This window comes from Sinohyriopsis cumingii, chromosome 4, assembly GCF_028554795.1.
Source record: "Sinohyriopsis cumingii isolate HCF-2022 chromosome 4, ASM2855479v2, whole genome shotgun sequence".
NCBI lineage: Eukaryota > Metazoa > Mollusca > Bivalvia > Unionida > Unionidae > Sinohyriopsis > Sinohyriopsis cumingii.
This window is the reverse complement of record NC_142964.1, coordinates 72,124,305-72,151,196: the sequence shown is the minus strand read 5'-3', so window position 1 is coordinate 72,151,196 and position 26,892 is coordinate 72,124,305. Positions and strand designations below refer to the sequence as shown.

The window sequence follows — 26,892 nt, the reverse complement described above, 5'->3', positions numbered from 1 at the left end:
GAGATTACCTATTTATCCGTCCCTGCCCCAGGGAATTGGTCCTTGTGGCCTAATTTTCAAAACTTTTGACATCTCCACCTTATGACCATATACTGTATATACTTGATGAGCATGAAAATACAGTTATGTGTTCAGCTGTATTGTTGCATTGTGACTAGAAATGTAGAATTGGTGAATGAAAATAGTCAAATGGTCTCCCTTTGGCAACCTTCAGTGTCATAGCATCAAGAAAATGATGTGTAACACTTTCTAATTATAGAGGGGCTATTCCATTTTTAAAGGTCCCCTTGCTCGATACTAAAATAGTATATTTGTACCATTTTGTCTCCTTTGAGACCGACTACTTTTACAAGGCCAACTTTGCACAACACAAGGGTTTGCCTTTAAAGATGGGTACCACTGGAATTTTATGCTAAAACATCAAGGAGAAGCACTTTGGCTTGACTGCTGGTTTGAACATATAGTTGGTCATCATTACATGTGACTAGTCTGAGTTTCTGCCTAGTTAATTTGACCAGTCTAATAATAAACTACTTGTGCAGTCACCATCGGTTAATGGCATGCATTCAGAAAAAGGTAGATATGGAGACATGCACAGAAAATTTTGTTGGCAGTAAAATTACTGTCTGTCTTATTTCCATTAGTGAAGAAAAGGCATGGGCTTTATTAATAGAAACTATCATCAGATGGTCCTGAAGCACTTTATCAGTGAATATGAGGGAAGACAATATGTAGAGAGGTGGTTTTAAAAACTCCAAAAAGCAAATTTTAATGGTTGCTTGTGGTTGGTCTTGAGAACTCCACAAATAGCAAATTTTAATGGTTGCTTGTGGTTGAAGCAGATAGTGACTTTTAACAGTTGTCTGACAGATTTAAGCATGTTATTTAAAATAAGTGTCTATTATATATTTATTCTTTGATTTGTTTTAACTAAAGATCTCATTTTTATGATCTTGCAACAAGTCCCCACTCGGTGGATTACTGGTTCTAAGGTAACCACTGTTAGGCTTTAGTGACCTAAAATTTTAAATTGCCATTGAAATTTTCAAGTAGGCTGTCCTTTGGTTACTGAAGATTAATAACGTTCTTGGAGCAGTGCTTACATTGGCTACAGGTCTATCCCAACCCCCACCCTCAGCCCCACCAAGGGACTTGGCTCTTAGTTGATACATAGCATGGAACTGCTGAGATCATTAGCATATGACCATGTACATAATTCTGAGGAATGAAAAGAAAGTCTAAACCCAGTTGACATTTGATTGTAACAAAGTTCTCTAGGATGCTCAAAATTCACTGTAGAAGTCCAAATTGGGAAGCATGGTGATATGTGTTTTACACACAGAAGATTCTAGTTCAAGTAGTTTCACATCTAGAATGGTACAGAACTAAATTTCACCATAATTAATTGTGGACTTTGTAAATCATTTTTAAGTGGCCATTTTACTTGAAGTGATCGATGCTTGACAATCTGGTAATCATGACAGCATTAGTTTCATTTCACCAAATTTAATTATGCAGTTTCTTATTTATAAAACCTTGGATGAGTTTGATTTCAAATTTTTGCACTTGTCTCCATTTAGAGGAGTTAATGGCTCTTGATTGCCCGTTCTGTTAGTTTTGATTTCATCGGCATGAATTTATTAGGGATTGTTTGATTTTAACTGAAGATACACTGTAGCATGCATTTTTTTTTAATACCCCATCACAGCAGTGGTAGGGCATATTATAGTGTTACCCTTGTCTGTCCGTCCATTACATCTTAGTTAAAAGCAAGGTATAACAAGCAGACAAGTGGGTATTGAGATAGGCGGAGTTTGCTGTTGCAGAGTTACTCCTTTGAAGTACTTCACAACCCAGGTAGTTTGAATCTTGGATTCGGCCAATGTGGGTATGTGAGAAAGCTTGCCAGTAACTTCTCGAGGGTCAGTGGTTCTTTCTGGGGATTTCCTGGGTTCTTCTTCCACCATTAATGCTGGCCGCCATGTATAGCTATCGTGTGCTGAAAAATGACGTTAAACCCTACAACAACAACAACAACAACAACAAAAACCCAGGTAAACTCCACATGAATGGGTATTTATTGTCTTAGGAGTGAATCTGTATGTGCACTGGGCAGTTGCTCACAAGCCTGTATTTTAGTTCATGGCATTTTTTTTATGGACATTGCATAATTAAAAGAAAACATCACCTGTCAGCATTATGCTAACCATAAGAAATTAGTTATACATGTAGGTTGTCTTAGTCATCTCAATATCTTCAGAGCATTGCAAAATAATAAAAATACTTCACCTGTCTAGATTGTTAACCATAACAAATTAGTTATAGTTTGTACTAGTCAACTCATTACCGGTATATTTTGTAGAATTTCACCATCATATATATTATTTATATTTTGTAGCATATGAAAACTCCTTCATATCCACTTTATACAACTGAAAACAAAGATCTGGGCCACAGACTGAAAGAATAAGAATGATTTCTGCATAATAACATACATATATATTCACTTAAAAGTTGAGTCAAACTGCAGACAACAAAGGTCCTGATCTGCCATAGCATGTTGCACCTGTAGATCAGGGTCTGTGTTGTTTGTTCTACTGATTATACCTAACAAACTGCACAGACCCAGATCTGCTGGTACAACATATGATGGCAGATCTGGGTTTGTGCAGTTTGTTTTTGGACTCATTTAATAAAGGAGCATATATGGTAGGTTCTACATAACATAAGGAAGGAGAAGTTTCTTTGCTTCTAACTATGAGCTCCATGTGTATCTCCTATCAACTTTACGTCCTCCAGGTAGCCTGTCCAGGTAGGGACGTAATTTGGTGTCACCATACAGGGCTGAGCAAATTTTGTTTTAACCACTAGACCAAGACAAGTGGTTTCAGAAAATTCACTAGTCCCTCCTTTCTGTTCACTAGTCCCACCTTACTCTTCACTAGTCCCACCTTACTTTTCACGGCTCCTAAAATGGTAATCACTTGCCGAGATTTGATGAGACGTATGTACTTATAATCCATAGAGAAAAAAAAACAAACGAAATAATATACAACATAATTATTTCTTAAAAGAATTTAATTTTTCAGAAACATTGGTTGTTATACATTTGGCTTCTTCAGGTTCATGTATATATGTTTTTAGCTGATGGATTTGAAAATATGTCCATGTATATGTCTGCCACATGCACCAGCACTAAGCCAGCAGTTGTCAGCTGTGTCTGGGTTAAAGTCCTTAAGCTCTGGTCCATTTGCAGAAATGTTCATTAGCATCTGTAAACTCTTTTGGTTTAAGAAATTCCTTAAAGAAGTCTTGATTAAGTTCATTAAGTTCACTAAGACTGTGCCAGTTTGGGATATTATTTGCAGTAAATGCAAATCATCTTTCCTTCCGAGTCAGTATATTCAAGCCAGGGATGACAATCATCCCAATGCGGCTGAAAATTTCTCTGTCTCTTAGTAGTGTCATATTTTATATTTTTTCCATCACGAATTGTTGCTTATGTCTCTTTGGAGAAATAGCTACCGCACACTGAGTAGCCGTCTTACGTTTTATCCCTCCATTTTCAAACAAATTTACCTTCTCTGAATCGCCGTTATTATCTTCCTTGTGAAAATAATTTAGCAAACTCATTTTATCCACAGAGTAACTATCAGCTTGCTTGACAACTACTTCTAAGTGATCCTAACATCAATTTTATATTTTAAATAAGAAATGAAACAGCTCATTAATTAGCGTAATTGTTTTGCTTCAAACACGATATCGCACGTGGAAGTTAATCATCTGTATAATCAATTATAAATTAAAGAATCATTACTGTCATTTAATCAGTTCATAAAGGAAACAAACACTGATGTTGGTAAAGTACCTTTCATTAATTTAATTACACTGACTCGCTGGATTAAAATCATAGAGAGCCACTCGTTATGATCTAGATTGAGTAAACTCATTGCAGCAAAATCGCTTACAACACTGCTAATTGATCATACTGGCTTTCTTTTGTTTGACGTGTTTTGATTTGCCGATAATTTGGTCGCGTAGCCCAATATGCAGTCAGGTTGTAACAGGATGTAAATGTATACATGAAGAGGGGTAGAATCAAGTATTCAGTATGCACAGAGGGCATGATTGGCCAAATAAAGATAGATATAGTGATTAAAGCACGAAAAAAAGGACTAGCCCGTCGGGCTATGGGATTTGCTCAGCTCTGCCATATGATGTGCATGTTCTGGTCATCTGTTTCTCCACTTGAAATGTCCACTACTTCCTACCTGGTATAGACCCCTAGTTACCACAGGCCTACAGCCTTTTTAGCTAATATGGTACACATCTTATGCCCTGTTATGTAATATTGTTTCTATATCATGGCAGATATTTGGAATACAGATCTAATTGCTCTGTAACCCTTTGATATAATATGCTTGTTTTTCCAGACGGTGCATATAAAAGAGGTGTGTGTGTGTCATAAATGTTGTTATGTGTAGGTGTATTTGTCTATCTCGGTCAGGTGGTGCTGATCTCAATGTAAATACATCTTTTTGTATTTCAGTGTATATGTAAAACATTATATGTAAATTTGACTTATATTTTAAGATGCAGATTTGTGTTTGACTTTGTCCAGCTTTCACTGTATTTGAATGACCTTGATTCAGATGTAGCATATTTAATCTTGATTTAATATTGAGTTAATGGGAAAACTGCACCAAAAAGGTCTAACCCCCATGCACTTGTATTCAAGTCCATGCATAATGTTCATATTGCTTCATATACACTGTTTAAGATGCGTAATTGTAGGACATACATATAGGTGTATGATCTAATCAGATCTGGGAAAAGTGTGCCAAGGTTCATGCCTTTGGGATATTGCTATTAGATGTATTGGAGGTGGATGCATAATTGTAAAAGTTGTAATGTTGTGCACTGTATCTTTGAGGGTAATACCATTAGAAAGTTGTTTGTGACCTTTGAGATGTGTGCATGCCTTAATGCAAAACTTAAATGACTTTTGTTTCAATAGATGTAATACATATGTTCATACACAGTATGGATGATGATATGAAATAATGTCATTTCCATGATAAACAATATCTCTGTAACATTTACAAGTATATGAAATAAACCTAAGAGTCACCTTTTATACAGTGGTCACATAGTATCAATGGATACTATGTGACCTTTGTCTTCCCCCCTCCCCTGGGAAATTTCCTTCATAGAAATAATTTATTAAATAGCCATTGCTTTCCATGGTCAGGGGCAAGTTGTTTCCTAATCAGATAGGTGTCTCGCTTCAGCATATTGACCTCATTTTGCTTTTATTCACTATACTCTGATCATTCACTTGATAGGAACAGCATTTCAGTGTAAAAGACATCACAAGTCTTTCAACAAAGGTGACCGGTCAATTATTGGGTTGACACTTCCTATATTAGGCCAAGATCTGTACTTCTGTGACAGAAATATACACACAAGATATATTAAAGCAACAAATGTGAATGAAAAATAGAACCTGAAGAAAACTGAATTAAAAACCCTTTTCCACAACTTTTTTGTGGATAAATTTATAATGTAAATTAATATATATTCATTTTTTTCCCCGTTAACTTTACATTGTCAGAATCATTCAGTATTTTATGATATTGCACACCTTCATATTGCTTTCACGTGTATAAAGGAACTACTTTGTATTGTAAACAAACAATGGATGCAGACGACAGCACTTTTGATTTGTAAACAAATCATGTACACTCGCATAGTATGTGCTTTACGTTTGGCTTGATTAAATTTGTTTCTGAATGAAGTAAAGCAGATGTTTTGTGGACTGCCACATACCAGCTGCGTTGGCACATTCCGCGTTAACTTTTTTGAAACAATGTTTCGGATTTAGGCTAGCTATACAGTAGACGCAAGAAAGGGTCCTTACATATAACATATAAGTGTCAAGGCATAAAATGTCTTCTTTAGCTGGTAATAGGAATGGCAAAAATATACTTAGTTTTACATCCTGAATTTCTTAGTTCTGCAAATCCGAATTACATGACCCATGTCATAGGTTCTTGATCTTGGTTACACATTTCGAAATTGTACTGTAATTTTGATGATAAGTGCAATTACATCCTCCTTACTGCACTCAAGGAAATAAGCATTAAATTCCATAGCGTCTTTTTGATAATTGCAATTGAAAGACTTCATATTTTTCCCACATTATCATTTCAAACATTCAGTGACAGAAACTGAAACACATTTGCAGATGTCAACACGCTTCTCCCTCGCTTCTTCAGTCCAATGTATTTCATGTGGAATTATCACATATAAATCCAGTCCATAATCATGAAATTTTATAGAATCGAAAAAAATACCAAAATATACACATTCCAGATCAAATGGAAAAGTTGTTGCAATGTGTATTCATTCACAATATGACTTCAAATTTCAATTTTAACTAGATGTGCCATTTTCTTTCGAAAGTATATATTATGTCCAGCGTGCAACTAACTTAAAATTTATCTGGGTGGAGTTATGTGCACATTAATAATGTTATTGTGTAATGATGGATCTGCACTTGTGTATTTAGTTTGGAATACAACATACATTCAGTTACTTTGTTTCTTGTAGTGTATTTTGTTAATATAATTAAGCTTTAGGTCGAATAAGAAAATGAGCATATAATAAAAAGGTTACTGCATTTGTATAGGAAAATATGAACTTGTTTTGTTGGATGGATATACTTCACTCCCAAGGTCGTACATTATTTACATCTGAAAAACTCATTCATATTTTCCCATACAAATACAGTAACCTATAGTTATTTGAATAGTACATTATTACTATTGCTTGAAATTATAAATTATGTCACTCTGTGTATGGTATTTTGTCAAGAAAATCATGTTTGAATGGTGAACTTCATTCATAGGTCACGTATGAACAGTTTGGCCTTTTCGCATAGGTGACTGCTTAAGAAAGGTTCGACTGTATACAGTATATACTCGCTTATAACATGAGTCCAGCTGCAAACTGCACAGAGCCAGATCTGCTGTTGCATAATGTGCTGGCAGATCTGAGTCTTTGCTGTTTGTTAGAAGTAGTCTGTAGAAAAACAACAAAAACCTTGATCTGGAGGTGTATTATGCTTTGACAGATCAGGATCTTTGTTATTTGCAGGTTTACTTGATTTGTGAGTATATACGGAATATTGAACCAGGAAAACTGAATATTTCTTTTTAATAGTTAAAACTTTGGAGACAGCAATTTTGTGCATTTATTTACTATATCTTGATGTTCCCTTGTAGGCATATGCTACTGGCTGTGACATTGTGATATTGGCGAGTGACTTCCAGAGAGTGCAGATAATTCCTGGGGTCACCCATGGCAACATTAAAGTCAGCTGTATTGACTGCTCCACTGATACTGGCAAGGTAATTAGCAGATTAATGGTTAATTAGTTAGTCCTACATCCATTGTGTATTGTCTGTCATTCAGGCAGCAACATTTAATATTTTAAACTTCACATAACCCACTGGAGCAATTCAGCCAAATTTATCATAGAATATATTGGCATAAAGCCCTTTAAGATTTTGCAAATGATGCCGATATACCATTTATTATGGCCATCAATACTAGAAATAGGAAACATTTAAACACAGGGTTTCCATGCTACTGAGAAATCAGAAAAAAGATGGGAGAAATGAAAAAAAAATTCCCCAACTGTGAATTTTGCAAATATTGATGAAAGTTGGGAAAAACCCAGGAATTTTCTGCCACCACTTGATGCCCGAAACAAGTACGTAATTGAGTCATAACTAAACTGATCGTGAGTTAAATTTATTGAGTTCTAACCAGAATATTCACAGGGTGTTGTATGGATCGTTTGGATGCTTGCAATAAACATATATGCTGAGTCAATCCAAACGCTTAATGGATTAGATTCATTTTATTTTCAAAGTCAGCTCGACATCTGTATCTTTCCTTACATAGAAGGTATGAAAACCAGTCTAGCTTCAAAACATGGTGGTGGCAAAGCGTAGCCACTTACCGGATGGCCTAGCAAACTTTAAACTTTGTTAGACCAAGTGATACATGCATAAAATTGATATGAAAATTACTTATTTACTCAGAAATTGTGAGTATTAACATTGTATTGTCTTTTTCTATATGCAGTTGCAATGACCTCACACCTAAATGTCCAAATTTAAAAAATGGGGTGGGAATAATTGGAGGAGTCTCGGATTAGAAAATGGAATGCTATTCGTTTTAAGCCAAATTTGTAGTCCAAATTGTTGAATGAAAAATTGTCGTCCCTTATATTATATATTAAAAATAATATGAGCCCCTGTATTAATACAGGTTTGGGTACTGGTTTAACGAATTACAAGAAGACAAGTTGATTTTACAGAAAATTTAGTTCTTTATACAACAGTATATAAGTTTGAAGGTCTTTTATCAAAATTTAAATCAACCCTTTTGAAATTGTTTTTAAATGAATGATTTTTAACCAGATTGTCTTAAGGAGATTTTGTTGTTTGACATCTTGTTTTGGGATTTTATTGGCATAGAAAAAATCAGGGTTATACTCCTTTTGCTACAAGACAAGATTTTAATTATTTGCTTTTATTGTTTTTTCTTGATACTGTAATAGGAAAATGTTACTTTGTATGAGATACACACACACACACACACACACAGACACACACACACACACACACATATATATATATATATATATATATATATATATATATATATATATATATATATATATATATATATATATATATATACATACATCTATGTATTGCTATAGAATTCTTTAGAATTAATGGTTTGAAAGGAAACAAAACATAATTTATGCTCATTGTGTTGTTCCCACTTAGCAACATTATGCAGGAATGCAGGTCAGCAAAATAAAGTTTATTCTGTACATTGAATTGATTTTACATGCCAATTTATATGAATATAATCAAACTTGTTTCATGTGTTACATTTTTGTGGTTTTTTTACATAATCGTCTTTTGTTACTTAGATGTTTTAGAGAGTCTTGAAAGAGAAACATCTTTAGATTTAGAAAATGCATGTTTATAATCTAAAATGTTCTTTGATTCCATTCAGTAATGGTCACATATGAACCTTGAAAATTAATTTCATCCTGGAAAAACCTTGGAAGTGACCTAGAAATTTATCTTTAGACAAGTGTATGGAACCATGTTAAACAGTTGCTTCTTAAGAAACTGCTTTATGGAATTAAAGTTTGTACAGATGATGCTGATCTGTTAACAGGTATCACAAATATGATTGCAACTGAAAGAAATATGTTTGCAAATAAAAGAAATATAAATCCATTCTTATGACTTATCAAAAATCGATGAACAGAATTTGTCCAAATTGGTCAGAAAACATTTAAGCTTGATTGCCTTTCAAAATTATGCAGAACATATCAATCTGTGTTAAAATATGACATCCATTGCAAAATAAAGAAAAACCTGTAAACTTTTAAACAATCTAATTTAATAAACAACTCAACAGAACTGAACTAAATTTTTTGAAATGCATCTTGGCATAAAGGTCTTTAAATATTGGTCAAATGATGCTAGTTTGTCATCAGAAATGAATGAAGATAAATAAGAAATAGGGAATCATTGAAACAATAGACCCTTTTCACAATTGTGTGTAAGAGGTGACTTCCTTGCAGTGTTGAAAACAAGGCTGATATAATGTAAAACCATTGCATGGTACTAGTGTACCACATTGAATATGGTGACACATTACAGGTTTTTGTATTTCAGATGCATTCAACTTTAAATGGTCATCCATTTGGATCATCAAGTTTATTTATATATATTGATCCAAATGGAATACCATTTAAAGCTGAATATACAAAATCAACCTGTAACTTGTTCTAGGTCAGAAGTGTTTTGCTATTGTCCCCCTCCCTTAATCCTCCAGCAAGTAATTGTATACTAATGAATTTATTAATTTATTCATTTGAAGTGAGATTTTATTTAAACTAAACAGGAAGTATATTATACAACATTTCATTTACTTTAGCCATTTTAAAGCAGTTTAGTTTATTTAGTGTTTTTTAATTTTAAAGCACATAATGACCTTGTGCAAACAGTTAATGAAGTGATGGTTCAGCCTCATATTTAGTGAAATTTTAGCTTGTTCCAGTGGGTTTTTTAAAAATACTTTTACTTATTAGCAATTACCATGATGTAACCAGTGTACTTCTAGAAGTTGGAATAAATTACAATGTGTGTTGTCTATTAGCAGTGGGAATAAATTACAATGTATAGTTTCTGTTGCACTCATTTGAAACCATATGGCCAAAAATACACTGCATAATGATCAAAGTGTGGCACTGAATCTTAAAGATTCTTTCCACCCATTCTTTAGCATTGGGGATAATCTATTGGATTCAGGTGTTGCAATTAGTTGCAACCTTTGGGTCGAAGTCTGAAAAGGTGTTAAGGTGTGGAATATGTCATAAAATGGATGGGCATTTGTTATCAAATTGTAATATTTTTTGGATTTGAACAGGAGAAAGTCCAAAATGTGTGAAAAAGCAGTTGAAAAAAAATGGTTATTGTTCATACAGTTTGAGTCACGAGCTGTAGAGGTTTTTATTAAATTATCCATCTTAGTTTGGATTTTTAAATTATTATTTTGAAGTTTATGTTGAGAGCTTTGACTCTTTACTATGTCTGATCTTTTCAGATTGCTGCCTCCTACCTAAGTCAAGTTTACATCTTTGAGCCAACACCGCTACTTCATCATGAGAGTTCACATGTGAGTGTCTACTTTTATTTATTAGGACCCCAAATTGAGATGCAGGAGCCATGTAGTAACCATCTTTTCCTTCTGTACATCAGTCCATCTGTCTATCCCTCCATTCACACTTCTTGTAACCAACAAAGATGTGCAATCCTTCTGCATAACTAGATGCCATTTGGTAGTTAAATTGCCTATTTCATGTAGACGTACCTTTTATAGGTTTCATCATTTTTGGTCTGAATTTGATGGGAGTTTTTTTTTTCTCCCATTTTCTATTAATTTTAAATCTCTACTACAGCAGATAATTGGAATCGGCAAAGCACAGGAACCATTCAACATATTCTGATATAATTTGGTTCCAGCATTGTCTCACAGACCTAGATGTGCATCTGTATGGGTTTGGTCTTATCAGCTCCATTTTGGATAGAAATATGACTATGACAGTATATATGATATCTTCATTCAAAGTGATATTTTCTCATAACTGGCAGAAGAACCATTCAACATATTCTTATGCAGTTTGGTAATGAGCATTGTCTCTTATTCTTAAAGTGCCTTTTATGGGTTTAAACTCATCAGTCCATTTTGGATACATTTATGTCACTTGTCATGCCCATTTTTTTTTTACAAGGAAACTTGGAATGTTAATTGAAGTCAGTATAGCTCAAGAACCATTCAACATATTGTGATGGAATTTGGTAATAGCTTCATGACATATACCTTTTGTGGTGTTTTACCATGTCTACACAATTTTTGAGTTATTGCCCATGTCAGTCAACTTCATACCTTTACATGTGATGTTACTTGTTATCAGCATAGCTCAATGGTCATTCAGCATATTGTAATGCAATTCAGTGTGAATATTTTTTTGTAGACCTAGATGTGGCTGTTAGATGCTGTTTGTATTGATGACTCCTTGAAGGAGTTAGATCTCATATATTCTGTGTCATCATTTAGAGGAGTCTTGGTCTCTGAATGTCAATCTTTTACTTGTAACTTTGGTTTCCCAATGCAAGTTTCTCACAGATAATGAGCATATTGTGTTGAGCAGGGTCCTCTATGATGCATCCATCACATATAGCTCTTGAGAGCCTTGGGCAATCTTTTCATGGTATGTTGCACCTTTTATCAGTTGGGATCTAATTCTAAGAGATTTGTTGCCCTTTTGTCATCAAATACTTCATCTCCACTACAGCAAGTTTTTGTGGCCAGCATAGCTCATGAACCATTCAACATATTCTGATGCAATGTAATATGTATGTTGTCTTACAGCTATATATATATATATATATATATATATATATATATATATATATATATATATATATATATTTTTTTTTTTTCTTGCAGGAGTTTTGTCGTGTTAACTCCATCTTAAATGAGTTTATAGCACTGGACAATTAACTGCTTATCTGCACATGGGATGTTGTTTGTAACCAGCATTACTGTGCAACCCATAGACATAATTGAATGTCATTTGGATTTCAAGGTTTCCTCTTTTCATTTCCAATTGTAATGGAGTTGTTGCCCTTTTTTCCTCACTCTGAAATCTCTGCTAAAGTAGATCCTTGGAACCCGCATAGCTCAGGAACCATTTAACATATTTTGATCTAATTTGGTGTGTACATTGTCTCAGGACCTAGATGTTTTTTTTAATGGGTTATGTTTTGTCACTTCCATGTTATGTAGAGTTAAGACCCTTGAAAATTAATTTCATGCCTTTACTTGGGTTGTAGATTTTGACTGGCATAGTTAAAGTATGATTCAACATATTCTGATGCAATTTGATATTAACATTGTCTCATAGACTTACATGTACCTTGTATTGGTTTGGTCTCATTGAGAACAGGTATGACTTACAGATTGCTTGATATCCAGCAGGATAACTTTACCAAAATGTTTTGGATTTCAACCAGATTTCCAAGTAACTTCAGATTGGTAAGACTTTTGTTTTGTTTGAAAAATTTCCAACATTCCATCATATCATGTACAGGTGTTGTGGCTGCTGATTGTCTGTCCTAATGAATTTGGTTTCCACAGCATAATGTTACGAAGGTGTGTTGGATTTCAGTCAGCTTTATTGTGTTTAGACCTTGATTGGATTTATTTTAAAAGTTGCTGCATTATCATTTGGAAGAGTTGTGGCTTCTGATTGCCCATCCTCCTTAACATTGTTTTTCTGCAGCATAACTTTATCAAGAAATATTGCATTTCAAATTATGCACTATTATATTCATGAGACCTTAAATGAGTTTATTTCCAGCATTCCATTACATTATTCAGACAATTTTTTTCTTAATTGTCGTCTTCATGGTACTTAGGTTATCTAAGGTCAGAGAAAAATTATGTGATTCTGGTAACTTGACCTACTATATTTTACTAGGCTGACTCAGTAACTCATTTCATGTATGCACATGCCAAAAATTGGAACCAGAAGGAGCACAGTTTTTGCATATGAATCCATAACTTTCCATTGTAAAACTGTAGCAAGAACTAACACAGTTTTGATAAAAGAGGTAGTATAAATGAAAAAATGTTGTGGACCATCATTACATTTATTTTTCTGGACAAGAACTGTTTTTTATTTTGATGTAACAGAAGTTATTTTTTTTAAGGCCCTACCAAGCAGATTGAAGAGAGTGGGACCCAAAATAATGCATACAAATCTTGAATACAGTTTGTGTTCACACCCAAAAGTTTTAAACATTCTTTTCTTCAGTTTTTTTCTCTCCATAGTGTTGGATCACTTTTTCTAAAGTAAGCCTGTACAATATTGAGTAATTGCATGCTGCTACTTGCAACATAGTGTCCATATTATACCCCCATTTCTCAACATTACAATGCTGTTATGAAAGATTGAGTGAAAACAGATCTGGGCCAAGGCATAAGTAGTATTAAAAATTCTCTTTTGCATATGATTTAATTTTTATTAACTTAAAATATTTGTAGTTGCATGTTGCTGTTTAAATAGAGTTCAGCAAACTTACCTGCAACAATTGTTTTAGTTATTTGATATGCCTGTTAATTCACTGTTTCAGAAATTGGACTACCATTGGTACCAGACTGCTAAATTTGAAGCAGAATGTGTCATCAACTGTTTGTGTTGGAACTTGGAGGGTAAGAAAATATGTATTATATAGTTATTTGAGTTTCATAAATTGATATTACTTAATGTGAACTTATTTTATGGTTTTATTTTTTTGGCCAAAAATTTAACTTTTTGTCAGTATTTGAATTTGTAGTATGGAGAATTGAGTATGATGATTTTTCTATAAGATCTTTGTTTGATCTGAAGATCGATGCTTTTTGCACCATTCGCCTGAATAATAAAATTGAATGTTTTGTAATTGATGTAAACATTCATGAGTGTGCTAAGCAGAATGTTAGTTCTCTGTAATTATCTTGTTTACAGGTAAAAAGGTATGCAGTTTATTTGTGAAGTTGAAACCTTATTTAGTATAAGTTAGTAAACTTCAATCCAGAACATGTCATTCTATGCTTGATCATTGCTACAGATTCAAATATTAACTTGCATAGTTAGTTTTAAATTAGTTTCAGTATATTTTGACTTGCTACCAGTGTTATGTCATTCACTTGACATCATATTTATACATTATTCTGTAATGTTTTCTTAGAAATAATACAGGTGGTGGGGGAAACAAAGAATTTACCCCATGTGTATGGATTTTACAATGAAATCAGTTAATAAGATTTGTAATGAGGACATGGTAAGCCTTGTGCATGACATGTCTTTTCTGCTTGGGTTAGATTAACCTGTGCCTACACATAAGGATGTATTGAACATGACATGCTGAGACCTGTGCATCTTTGCTAGCAAAGGTTCTGATACGTTAACCCTATCTACACCTTGACAGATCGGGCAGATATTTCTGTGCTTTGGGTCTGTGAATTTCATTGGATGTGGTGCATCCAATCAGTATTGTTTTAATTTGAACACCATACTTACATGATTGAGACAAGGGGAGCACACAACTTGAATGGACTCATAAATAAGCAACTTCCCACTGCCGGTCTGTGTTTGTACAAATATCTTTCACTCAAATACGCCTGTAATGGCTTCTCTCTGGTATATAGTCATGCTTTCAAAGTTAAACTTACAAGGTATCCTTTATCCATTTGAAGTCAGTTGCCTCCACCATTTTCGGCTGATGTACAATGCACTGCTGTTACACTCTTTTGGTTAGTTGGCATTACTTACTAAGGGTGGCAACTCGTGAAATCCTGTAGATGTTGCTAGGACAAAGCACGAAAATGTCTGCTCGATCTGCCATGGTGTAGATAGGGTTAACATATCAAACCTTGGCTATCGAAGATGAGACCTGTGTATGTGAATGTCACCATGCACACAGGAGAATACATGAATCTCCTTTTGTCACTTTGTACTTTCCCTTGCTGCAAGGCTATTTACAACTTCAAATGTGACAGATATATGCACATTTAACTTGTCATTAGTTATTTGGATACAGTTTAGAAAATGTGACAGATATATCCAAATTTACCTTGTCATTAGTTGTTTGAGACAAAATAGAAACCTGTGACATGTGCTTGTGTTCTTTCCTTGCTATAATAGAAGCATGGTGTATTTTGTTAAATTTCATTTTAATTTCTTTATACATTCCATGAATCTGGAATGGACACATAAATGTGACTCATCAGTATACTCCTTTTTTCTGTCCACTTGTTGATCCTTCATGCTTAAGATTTATTTTAAGGTCTGTTCATACATGTCAGCCATTTAGCTATTGGCATAATCATTACTCTGTTTTACACTAAACTGCATCTTATGTGTGCCTGTATATGGATTACACTTTTTAGGTATATACCCCTCTCATTTTTATTAACATCCCATTAATCCCACAGATCTTATTCTTGAAAAGACTGCTTCTACATATCTATGACATAAGAGTACGCTTGTCTGTAGACTTGCATGCACTTTCCTAACTGTATTAATATGTTCTGTTTATGACAGCAGTCCTATTTCCAAGAAACTTGCTGGTTTCTACTTTCAAACCTTTGACCTCAGGTAAATTATGATTCATGTTTGTTAGAGAACCAATTTGTAGTGTGCAATATGTCATGTCTATGGCTTTTGTACAAGAGTACAATAGACCTGCATGTACTTTCCTCACACTATCATAATATTCTATTCTGTTCTAGGGCAGCATCATGTGCATTGTAGGAAAAAATTGTGTGGAATTTTTAAAAATATTTTGTGCTAAAAGTCAAGTGGATTCTAGTTGATGTGTGTGTTAGAGTGAAATTGTTTTTCAAACAATTTCACAGATGGATGAGATGGAAAAAACCTGAATCCTTCAAAGACTCGAAGATGATTACGTGAATGACATAATATATAGTTCCATTCTAGAGCAGCTTCATGTCCATTGCTTGCTGTGTGGCTCAAAATGAAAGATTAAATCTTCGATCTAAGCAAAGATAGGAAGACAGTGTTCAAGTGTTTTGAAATGTGACATGACAGTCTGTTACTTTCTAAAACTAAGAGTCCATCATATGAAAACTTGAAGCAGTAATGATGTTAAGATACCAGAGGGGTAAATAGATCATTCTGTACATATGATCATTGAATTTTTATCATCTTATATGTGGATTACCCTTTTTCTGCATGGATTACTCTTTCTGTCGACTTGGATAAAAAAATTTCCTTGCCGTGGGTTGGCATGTATGTCAGTTTTTTGTATTATAATGGTGACAGTATCATGCACATGGATGCAGCTTGGCAGTACACCGCAAGGCATACCACCCTAACTTTTATTTTAGTCTTTAGTACCTTTTCAGTATATGGCATTCATCTTCCAATTATGTAACTTTTCTTGAACCATATTTATATTTGAAGCTTTTGCCAAAGGCAAGTACCAACATAAAATTGAAGGGATTCAGCAGAAAGCATTAGTTTTTTGGAACACTGTCTCCCTGTCTTCCTACCCATCCTTTTTTTCATTAGTCTTTTTAATACATGATTTGTACAACCTTGAAAAATCCTTAAATTTGAGGGTTGCCATGGATACTCCTGAAATTTTAAAATTTTAATTTTATCCTAAAAATTTGCTTGAATTTATTGAAAACATTGAATTTTGCCAAAATCTCCTTTATCGTAATAGAAACATAAAAAGTTTCGAACTGAATAAAATATAACTTTTTAAATGCAGAATACTTTTTAGCCATTACCAAAAGCAATTAATAAATAAGTAAAATTGGGTTGATTACAAGACACATTACTGGTAGTTAACATATGGAGCGGTGTCCCTTTGCTGTGGTGGTGAAGTTGTATTTTTCTTCACCTTCATTGCTTATTTATGTAGCAATATCAGAGTAATTTATTTTGAACATTCAGTTTCCATAGTAAAATATACTCTTTGAAAACTTTAGAGGTCTTTGAAACACTCTCCAGGGCTTTATGAGCCATGCAATAAATTGGACCATTTCTTTCTTATCTGATGTAGGTTCCCGGCTGCTGACAGCAGGGGAGATAATGCAAGCATGGCAGCTTGTTGAAGCAATGGATGAAGAACAAGAAGACAGGCTAAGCCAGAATGTTAAGTTTCAGCTTGGTGTTCATGATGATGAGTCACCAGATCACATAGCAAACTCTCTACCCCACATCAATGTCCATGATCCTGATTTTATCCTGTTATCTTCATGGCATGCAGTGTGGAGATGCAAGTAAGTACTTGTATGAGAGAATACAGTTCTAAGCTCTTAACTCTGGTACCATAATTTTGGGTGATTGAGTCAATCTGGAATACAGGTTGCATGAGTAATATTTTATAATATTTAAGATAAAAGAATAATAGCCATATTAGTAGTTATGCTGCATATTTGGACATGGACAACCTCAGAAGTAGGCTTAAGACTTCACAACAACACGGTGATGGAGCTACATAAAAAAAAGGGTTTGTATTTGGTGCAGCAATTAAAAGACCTGGATCTGTTTGTGCATGGTTTTGAAGTATAATCAATTAATTGCAGTTCATAATTAAATCACTGTGTATTTGCTTTTGTTCATTGACCTGGAGTTGATAAAATGGGAGGTTGCTGCTATTTGTAATTTGTTGTAATTTCATGAAGAGAGACAATTCAAGAGGGTATGCTTGATTGACTTGTCTCATTCTATAGTGTGTCATCAAAGATTAGTGATGTTTCACAAACAAGGATGCTGTGGGTATGAGAAAGCTTGCTGGTAGCTTCTCGTGGGTCAGTGGTTCTTTCCGGGGCTTTCCCAGGTTCTTCCTCCACCATGTATAGCCTATCCTGTTCTGATAAATGGCATTAAACCCTATTACAACAACAACAACAACAAACAGAAGGATGCAAATTTATTGCTAGACATTAGTCATTGGACATATTACATTAGTTCACAGACCAGTGCTCTGAAAATGCATGATATCCATGCTGCTATCAGGTGGCAAGTGAGGTGTCCTCATGAATAATGCCAATTTCCTGTAATGTATATTTTTTAGAATTTATTTGATATTATTTAAGTTATCTCACCCCTGTTTGATGAAAATGAATCATTTCTAAGAGGTTTTATTTAAATAAAATGACTGAAATGGAATTTTCATGACCAAGAGAAATACCTGTAGTTTCATTAAATGTACATACTTCTACTAGGGATGAAGGAAAAAGTTCATGTTGGCTACATCTGGTACATACACTGTACCCCTTCATCACATGGAAAATTAATATTTTTATACCAAAATTACATTATTTGATCCAGTTGTTCTATACTTTGTAGTTTGTTTGTCCATCCATTCTTTTGCCACTTATACATGGAGCATCATAATATAGTTATGTCAATCTTTTACATCTGTCTTGAGAATATATTTAGCAAGATTGCACAAAAAATTGTTCAGTATAGACAAATGAAATTCTGCTGTCATATTTTTTTCCATATGTAAACAAACTGGTTAGATTTCCAGGCCATTTGAGCAAATTTTTTTAATATGATTAGGCAAAATCTCTTAAGGTGCACACATGAAATTTGGTTGTTATATTTGTATTCATATGTAGCTACCACGCTGGTGGCCTAGTGGTTAGGGCATCTGCCTTGGATGTGAGGCTATAGGTTCAAAACCTGGCCAAGTCATACCAAGACTCATAAAAATGGTACCGACAGCTGCCTCGCTAGGTGTCCAGCATTAAGAGATTAGTGTTGGGACTGGTCGGCTTGTGCTGGACATCACTATAAACTGCCTCACTGTAGACATCATCACAATATGACTGAAAAATTGTTAAAGCTTTGTTAAAAATCCATCTCTCTCTCTGTCTTTCTTTCTCACTCTCTCTCTCTCTCTCACACACATTTGTAGCAATTTTTAAATTTTATATTTTAAAACTCATTTTTGAACTTTTGGACTTGAGTTTTTTTTATATAAAAAACAGCATTGTTAGCACAAGAAATCAGAAACCATTTGAGGTAGACAGATGAAATTTAACAGACTTATTTGTTTCTATATGGTTGATGTCTTGATTAAATTTTCATGCTCTTATAGCAATTTTTCTAAGTTGTTTATGCCTGCCATGATGTGGAGCATATTATGGTGCAGTGTTGTCCTTTGGTCTATTAGTCTGTTATCAGTTTTGTTTCTGCACAGTAACTATGGGACATTTGAACAGTGGTCATAGTGTCTGACATTTCAGTCAAGTGGCAAGCAAGGTGTCTTCATTCATCATGCAGTCATGGGCATAGAACTACCTGCAGGCTTAGACTACTGCCAATTTCCTGTACTGCATATTTTTTTAAAAATCTGTTATGAACTAAATCCATGTCACCTCTGTTTGATAAAAATGAATCATTATGAAACTTAGTGGATAGCTCACACCAGCAGTAAGAAAGGTAAAAAGACAAGGACACTATGACTCCAAAAAAAAAAGAGACATCAGTTTTACATCAGACCTAAACCAGTCTTTGTGGATGGCTTGCATATGGATTAAAGAAAGAAACTGTTGATTTTGGGGGTGACAAGATTAGAGGTCAGGGTTACTGTGACCGAAAGAAGAAAAATGGTTTCCACACAATAATATTAGTTCTACATCACTGACTTTGGAGATGCTGTAATTGTTATTCACGTTTTCAACCTCAGTCAGTTCACCAACCCATCCATAAACATGGACACATTTTAGATTATATTCTTCATAGACCGGATGGATGATAATATTCTATGGTCCTCTCTGGTATCCCACGAACTTGCATCAGATCACTTTGCATCATATGCCATCTTGACGTATCAGTCCTTAACCCTCCACCTTTATTTGCTACGAAGAGAAACCTCTGTATGATAAATTGAACCAAACTAATGCGTGACATCAAAGCAGACCTAACAACTTGCTTGCCTCATACAGCAGAACAACTCGATAACTGCCTGCGTTCATTACTTGACAAACATGCCCCAGCAACCAAGCACAGAGTATCAATTCAAAAGTATTCTCCATGGTATAGCAGTGTTAGGGACCAGCTTCGCACTGTTAAAAGAGACTGCCATAAAGCAGAGAGGCTTTGGCTTTCCATCAGACTCACTATTCATAAGCAAATCTATGAAGCCGCTAAGAAGAACATCACATAGTCCATGCAGCAAAATCAGCCCAATACAGTACTAAGATCACAGAAATTTGCAGCTGCAAAGCACTCAAAGCTAATGTCAAGGAACAAATGTAAATTTCCAGCTGCAAAGAGCTGTTTGAGATTACTTACTAGCTAATGTCAAAGAACAAATGTACACCACTTACAGCTACTTTCTCTCCAGTTGACCTTCCAGACCTATTTGCAGATTTCTTCCATGACAAAGTACAAACCATTAAGGATAAGCTTGACAACACAATTTCATTTGACTCGTCGTCACCATACAGTTGCAATACAGAATTTCAGCAGCAGCTGTTGGGAGCTTTTGAACCTTTCTCTGTGCATTTAGTGTGTACAATCGTGATGAAGAATGCAGCAAAGTCATGTGAACTTGATCCAATTCCAACATCACTGCTTCTTGAGTGCTTAGATCCAGTATTGCCTTCACCTACTGATGTTATTAATACCTCTCTCTCATCCGGGGAATTCCTATCATTTTTCAAAACTGCCATTGCAAAGCCTCTGCTAAAGAAACCAACACTTGACCATAATGATTTAACACATTAACTCTTAGCGACGACTTTACGGGCAGGAGGTAGTAGCCTACTGCTGAGCTCTGTAGCGTCATGGTCATGCATTATACACTAAAGTGGGTGGTATTATAGAAAGGTAATAGATGTAGCTCTACAATGATACCAAATAATCTGGAATATCTAGTTGCACTACAAAATACAGATAGAAAAACCTCATTTTTTGGACCCGACTTTTTTTAACGCAAAATTTGCCCGTGGTCGGAATCCCATTTTGTGTCTGGATTTGAGACTTTTTGGTCTCAGATCTAAGGCAAACTGGTTTGAACTGCAAGCAGACAGATAAGCCTTTGCAAAAAGTAGGATAAGATGGTCATTTGGAATAAAGAGTGGTCTCCATACAAAAATAATGGCTCCATTTAGCCAAAAAGTCCAACTTTTGCCCTTCTGCTCATGCGCGAGTCAAATAGCCAACGAAAAATGATGTTTCTAACACAGCTAGGCAGTATGTTATTGAAAGATGACCGGGATTTGGTGTTTTCGAGTCTATTCAGAAATAGCTTTCAAAATGTATTTCCTACTCGATTTTCAGGCAAAAATGGCAAAAAGCTCCAGGGGTTAATGTGTTAAAGAACAACTGCCCAGTTTCTAATCTCCCATTCATATAAAAAAATCTAAGAAAAGTTGTTCTATTCCAACTTGTAACTCATCTCAATTCAGACAGTGTTTTTAGCAACGCACAGTCTGCAGGTCGCCCTTGCCACAATATTGAAACTACTCTTCTAAAAGTAGTTAATGACCAGTTGATCTATGTTGTGGTGTTCCACAGGGGTCTGGTCTTGGACCTGTTCTCTTCATTCTGTACACTCAGCCGCTCTCAAGTGTCATAGATCATCATCCAGTGTCTCACCAGTTGTAAGCTGATGACACCCAAATATACAAATCTAGCCACACAACTGAAGTTGATGCTACCATCCAAGGTGTAGAGAGGTACATTTCTGATGTGAAATCATGGATGACATGTAACAAGCTGCAGATGAATGATGATAAAACTGAGGCCATTCTGATCACAACACAAAGACTTTCTCATTCACATCCTTTACTTCAAACAATAAATATCAGCAACAGCAACATTAAATTCACAGAGTCAGTACAAAACATAGGTGTTACTCTCGACAGTACTCTCACATTGCACCAACATGTCATGAACATATGCAAGGCTGCATATCTTGAGCTGAGATGCACCAGCTCCATTCGCAAATATCTTTCAGTTGATGTCACTAAAACTCTTGTGTGTTCATTAGTACTTTCAAGACTGGACTGTTGTAATTCAATTCTGTCTGGTTCGTCACAATATCTACTCTGGAAACTTCAAAAAGTTCAAAACACAGCTGCTTGGATCATCCTTAAGAGTACCATGATCAGAGCACACCTTCCCCTGTTCTGTACCCTACACTGGCTATCCATTCGATCCGGAATCAAACTTAAAATTTGTTCTCTGTGCTACGTTTCACTGATGGACTCCAGTCCAACATACCTATCCGACCTCACTCATGTGTACACACCAGCAAGATACTTATGCTCCTCTTCTGACAGTTGTATACTCATTATTCCCACTATGAAAATGAAGTCATATGGACAACATTGTTTTGAATACCATGGCCCAGCAGCGTGGAACAAATCGTCCACTGAACTTAGACGTAAAGACAGTGATATCATCCAAGAGAGCTCTTAAAACTCACCTATTTCGATTGCAAGAACAAACTTAAAAGACCTATTAATGTTTCCTACCTTAAATATTTTCAGCATGTTTTATGTTTTCTAATTTCATGGTGTGTTTTTTTGTAATCATATCATTATAGATGTTTTTTAAGTTTTAGGTGTTGTCTAATGTTGTGAAGTGCTTAGAGCTTCTAAAGATTAGGCACTATACAAAGTCCTCATTATTATTATTATTATTATAAGTGGGCTTTGATTTCAATAACACCAAACTCATATGTAAGAAATCATCATGTTCTTGTGAAAAAATGGCACTAACTGAATTATAATAATGGAGACAATTTCATCATTTTGTAAATAATTTCAAACTACATGACAATAAGTACTGTAAATAAACATCCAACAAATCGTGATCTTTATAAAGGATGCTGCCATGTTTTATTTTTATGGGATTGGAAAGAACAATAGCTGATGTTCAGATGTACAGAAAGTTATTTTAGTTATTCCAGTTTTACATACTGATTTTCATTATTGAAAATAAGTAGTATATTATTTACACACTGGCCTTGGAGTGAAAGTCTTAAATTAAGCATACATAAAAATGACAGGCAACAATTAGTGATGCCAAAAAAAATAGTTTTTCAGTAAAGATCTAATTTGGTTTTGCTATTTTTTAGAACATCAATTCTCAGACAGATTTTAGACATGATTTGTATGAACAGTTTTGGCACACAAAATAATTATGGCTTTTATGATTATCTGCATACCAAAAGATGAAAAGGCATGAGAAATGACATGAAATAGATTATCATTGTTGTCAGTTGTCACAACATTACGATCCAGTTGTGAAGTTTTAGAAAGTCATGTATCATCTGCATCTGTTACTATATTCATCTGATCATTTTGTTGTAATATAACTTTGTTTGAAGTTTGTACTTGGATAGACAAAGATTTCCTAACTTGCCTGAATAAGTAGAAAGTTGCTTTATCATTGCACTATTCACAGATTGTACCCTTCATTCTATGAAACACTTGCATACTTTTTTTTTACTTGTTTGTAGGAGTTTGTGTCACACATGTTTGTTTTCTCTTTTGCAGACCTTCATCAGCAGTATATCATCTCAAATACTCTTTTGATGGTCTGTTATTTGCATCTGCTGGGAAGGTAAGATATCCTTATTGCTTACTAAATGCTATTAATAGACACTGAGCACAGGAATAATACAAATATTAAGCAACATCTATTTCTCCTTTGATTGCCTTCCCCAGTCAAATTACGTTAGGAATATTAACCTGCTACCTGGCGAATCCAGCCCTACTAAAGACTATAAACGTCTAATCCTGTCTGTTTTTAGATAAAGGGCAGTAACTCTTGCCCATTACCTCACCTTGATACCACCAGACATTGTCAGTTTTTAGCTTTGCTGTGTGCTGAGACACTCACAGTGCAATTGCCTTCGATAATCTAGCCCATTTTTGTGTACTTATGACCCCTCCAGCATTCATTTTGCATTTATGGTACAGATTTATCAATCTACTGCAGGTTGTATGCTTCATTTGACAATTTTTGCCAATATTTTGAGAGATTTGTCACTTGTTGGGACTTTGTCATGTGGGACCACTGTCCCACCTCGCTATTGTTGAGCATACATTTGACTTTATTCACTTACTCTGTCCATTATGGAGCTCTTAATAGCGAAATTCTGTAGTGCTGCTTGATACTTATGCATGGTTTATTCATATTTCATGCTGTTTTTATAGAATTGTGGTATAAATATAAATTAAGCATGCAGCATAAGCTTAAAACAGAGCCATAGGTTTCTGATATGACATTTCTCTTATCTGTTATGACATTGTTTTTATCGACCTTGTAATTTCAACACATTACTAGTTTCTGCTTTAGTTTATATTTCTTGTGTTGTTTCAGTAAAAATTTGTGACCCCTGTTTAGTTTACATGATGTATACATTGTTATGCAGTGTCTGTTATATTTGGTTATGACAGTGTTTTGTTTTAGCGACTTATTAATTTCAGCATATTACTAATTTCTGCTTACTTTGTGTCTTTTGTGTTGTTTCCGCAGCATATTAATTTAAAATCAGTTTGAAAGCATGTTATACCGCCATTACTCCTGCTTTGTTATATTATATATACTTTGTTCCTGATATATAGTGTCTATAATATGTACTCATTGGTAGTCTGGGCTGCCGAGTTGGATAATTTATACTATTGGCTAGTTATTCACATGCTAATTTGCTAATCTGTGCTTTGTTTTCTCACTTCTTGTGTCGTTTCAGGAGGAATGTTTACTGCACGCATGACGTGCACGTGCAGTGATGGTCCTGTTTGGCATTGAAGGGAAAGAAAGATGTAATAAAGCAAGGGAGACAATCTACAGTTCAGGGTTGGCAAAACTGATGCATTGGGGAATATTCCCCCATTTTAGGCAGTCCAGGTGGCATAAGCCTGAACATGGCGTTTGGGCCTGAAAGTCTGGGTGCATGGGGTTAATGAGAGATCCATTAAATCCATAATAATAATGCTGCACGACATTACCAGCCATCCTGCTGACACTGATAATCCAGCTGGCACCAGCAGTCCAGCTGACACTGGCAGTCCAGCCAAATTGTTCATACGGGAATCTTTGTGATGTGTCCATCTTGCCAAGTTGTCGGTACCTTTATCATATGTTGGTGTCTTGTCATTAACGTACCAGAGATTTCAGTGAGAAATCTGTCCGTACAACCATGCCTTCAGTGCGGCCGGTACCGGCAATTGTTGGACCGTTTGTATACTGCCAGCGCCCAAGCTGACCATGCACCGTTCACACCAAATCCATTGGATCTAATACTTTTCAAAACCATCGAGCCAAGTCAATTCAGGCCGACCTCACACCATTTACACAGCCAGCAGTACATGAAAGGTTGACAGTGCTGGTGATGCTGGATATTAGATTACCCAAGGTTTATCCTCAAGGGAGAGCTCATGTCTTGGACAGATACGACCGAGCTTGAAGCCGAGCTGGATGAGGATCTAGCGCACAGTGAGGGTGATGAGTCACCAACAAACCTGTCTTTTACTGAGGATGGAATTCTTTTCATACCGCCTAGTATGTCGCATCTAGTGCTGCAAGTAGACCTGTTCAGGCCTCATCACACAGTGTGTGCATTGGAACTGCATCAAATTCCCCATGGAATGGACTGAAGTTGGCTCTCCAGCTGCCGTCAAGGACAATTTCTTTTTTCGGGTGTTGGCTATTTCTGAATGCCCCAAACCCTTACCACTGCTCTAAAGAATCAGTAGATCTCATTGAGGAGAAGAAATGGATTTACTGAACATCCACACTTTGGAGCCGATGTCCAGGTTTGCTAGTGTATTTTACCAGGGCTGCTTACCATACTATGGCCAACTCTTTGGCAGGTCTGGCCAGTCTGTTCTCGATACGTCATGTCGCATGTGGTCTATCCACGTTGCTCCTACCTTATCACACGCTCCCTTTCAGGGTGACCTTGTTCAGGCCCCACTTGCTCTGGAGGAAGACTAGAGGGAGATTGAAGGCAGGCATTTCAGATACTGCCCCTCCTCCTTGCCACTTCACCCATATGGGCATTTGGACCCACCCAGTCCCCATCAGTGTGAAGGAGTGTTCAGTGGCCTCAAGATGGGGGACTCTCCAATGTCATATGTACACCCACATCCATCCCTTTGATTCAATAGTACAGCAGTGGTATGAAAACGATTTTGAGCTCACTGGACCTCCCTGTTCTCTCAGAAAAGGGGGGAGCCTGATCCAGGTCAGTCAGAGGGGCTTCAGGTTTTGTTCATCAATGGGGATCATGACCCTCTACATGACTACACCGTCAGATTGGGAGATGGATGCCTTTCGTCAAAAGAGGTTATGGTCGCTCATAAAAGTTGTTGGAGCTTGTGCTAAGGCCACATTCCCCCGTTTTATTCAGGACTGTTGCTTTTCGGAATGCAAATAGCACTTGTAAGCCCATTATCGACTGGAATCTCCTCACCCTATTCAAGATCAGGACAGCGAGATCATTCTGCCTCTCCGTCAGACGGCGTGAGTATGCCGTTGGCCTTGATCTGACAGATGCCTACTTTCACATCCCTACCCACCCCATCTATCACTAGTTTTCCTATTATGCTTACCGCCACACCATTGTCAATTCATTACTGATCTCTTTGGCCACAACATTAGTCATGGCTTTCAGACTATGGATTGTGTCATCTCCCCTTTCTGGGCGATGTCATCTACATCAACGGCAGCGTACC

The 26,892-nt window shown here is 35.7% G+C and overlaps 1 protein-coding gene across 1 annotated transcript in view; it reads left to right on the top strand.

Moving 5' to 3' along the window:
• The window catches only part of LOC149801431 (dmX-like protein 2), a 212,399-nt gene that overhangs the window by 12,707 nt on the left and 172,800 nt on the right, over positions 1-26,892 (top strand). Inside the window, exons 2-6 of the mRNA XM_089955559.1 lie at positions 7,287-7,412; positions 10,708-10,779; positions 13,803-13,881; positions 17,244-17,463; positions 23,707-23,773. Of these exons, the coding sequence (XP_089811685.1) occupies positions 7,287-7,412; positions 10,708-10,779; positions 13,803-13,881; positions 17,244-17,463; positions 23,707-23,773 (564 nt within the window). The remainder of the gene's footprint in view (positions 1-7,286; positions 7,413-10,707; positions 10,780-13,802; positions 13,882-17,243; positions 17,464-23,706; positions 23,774-26,892) is intronic.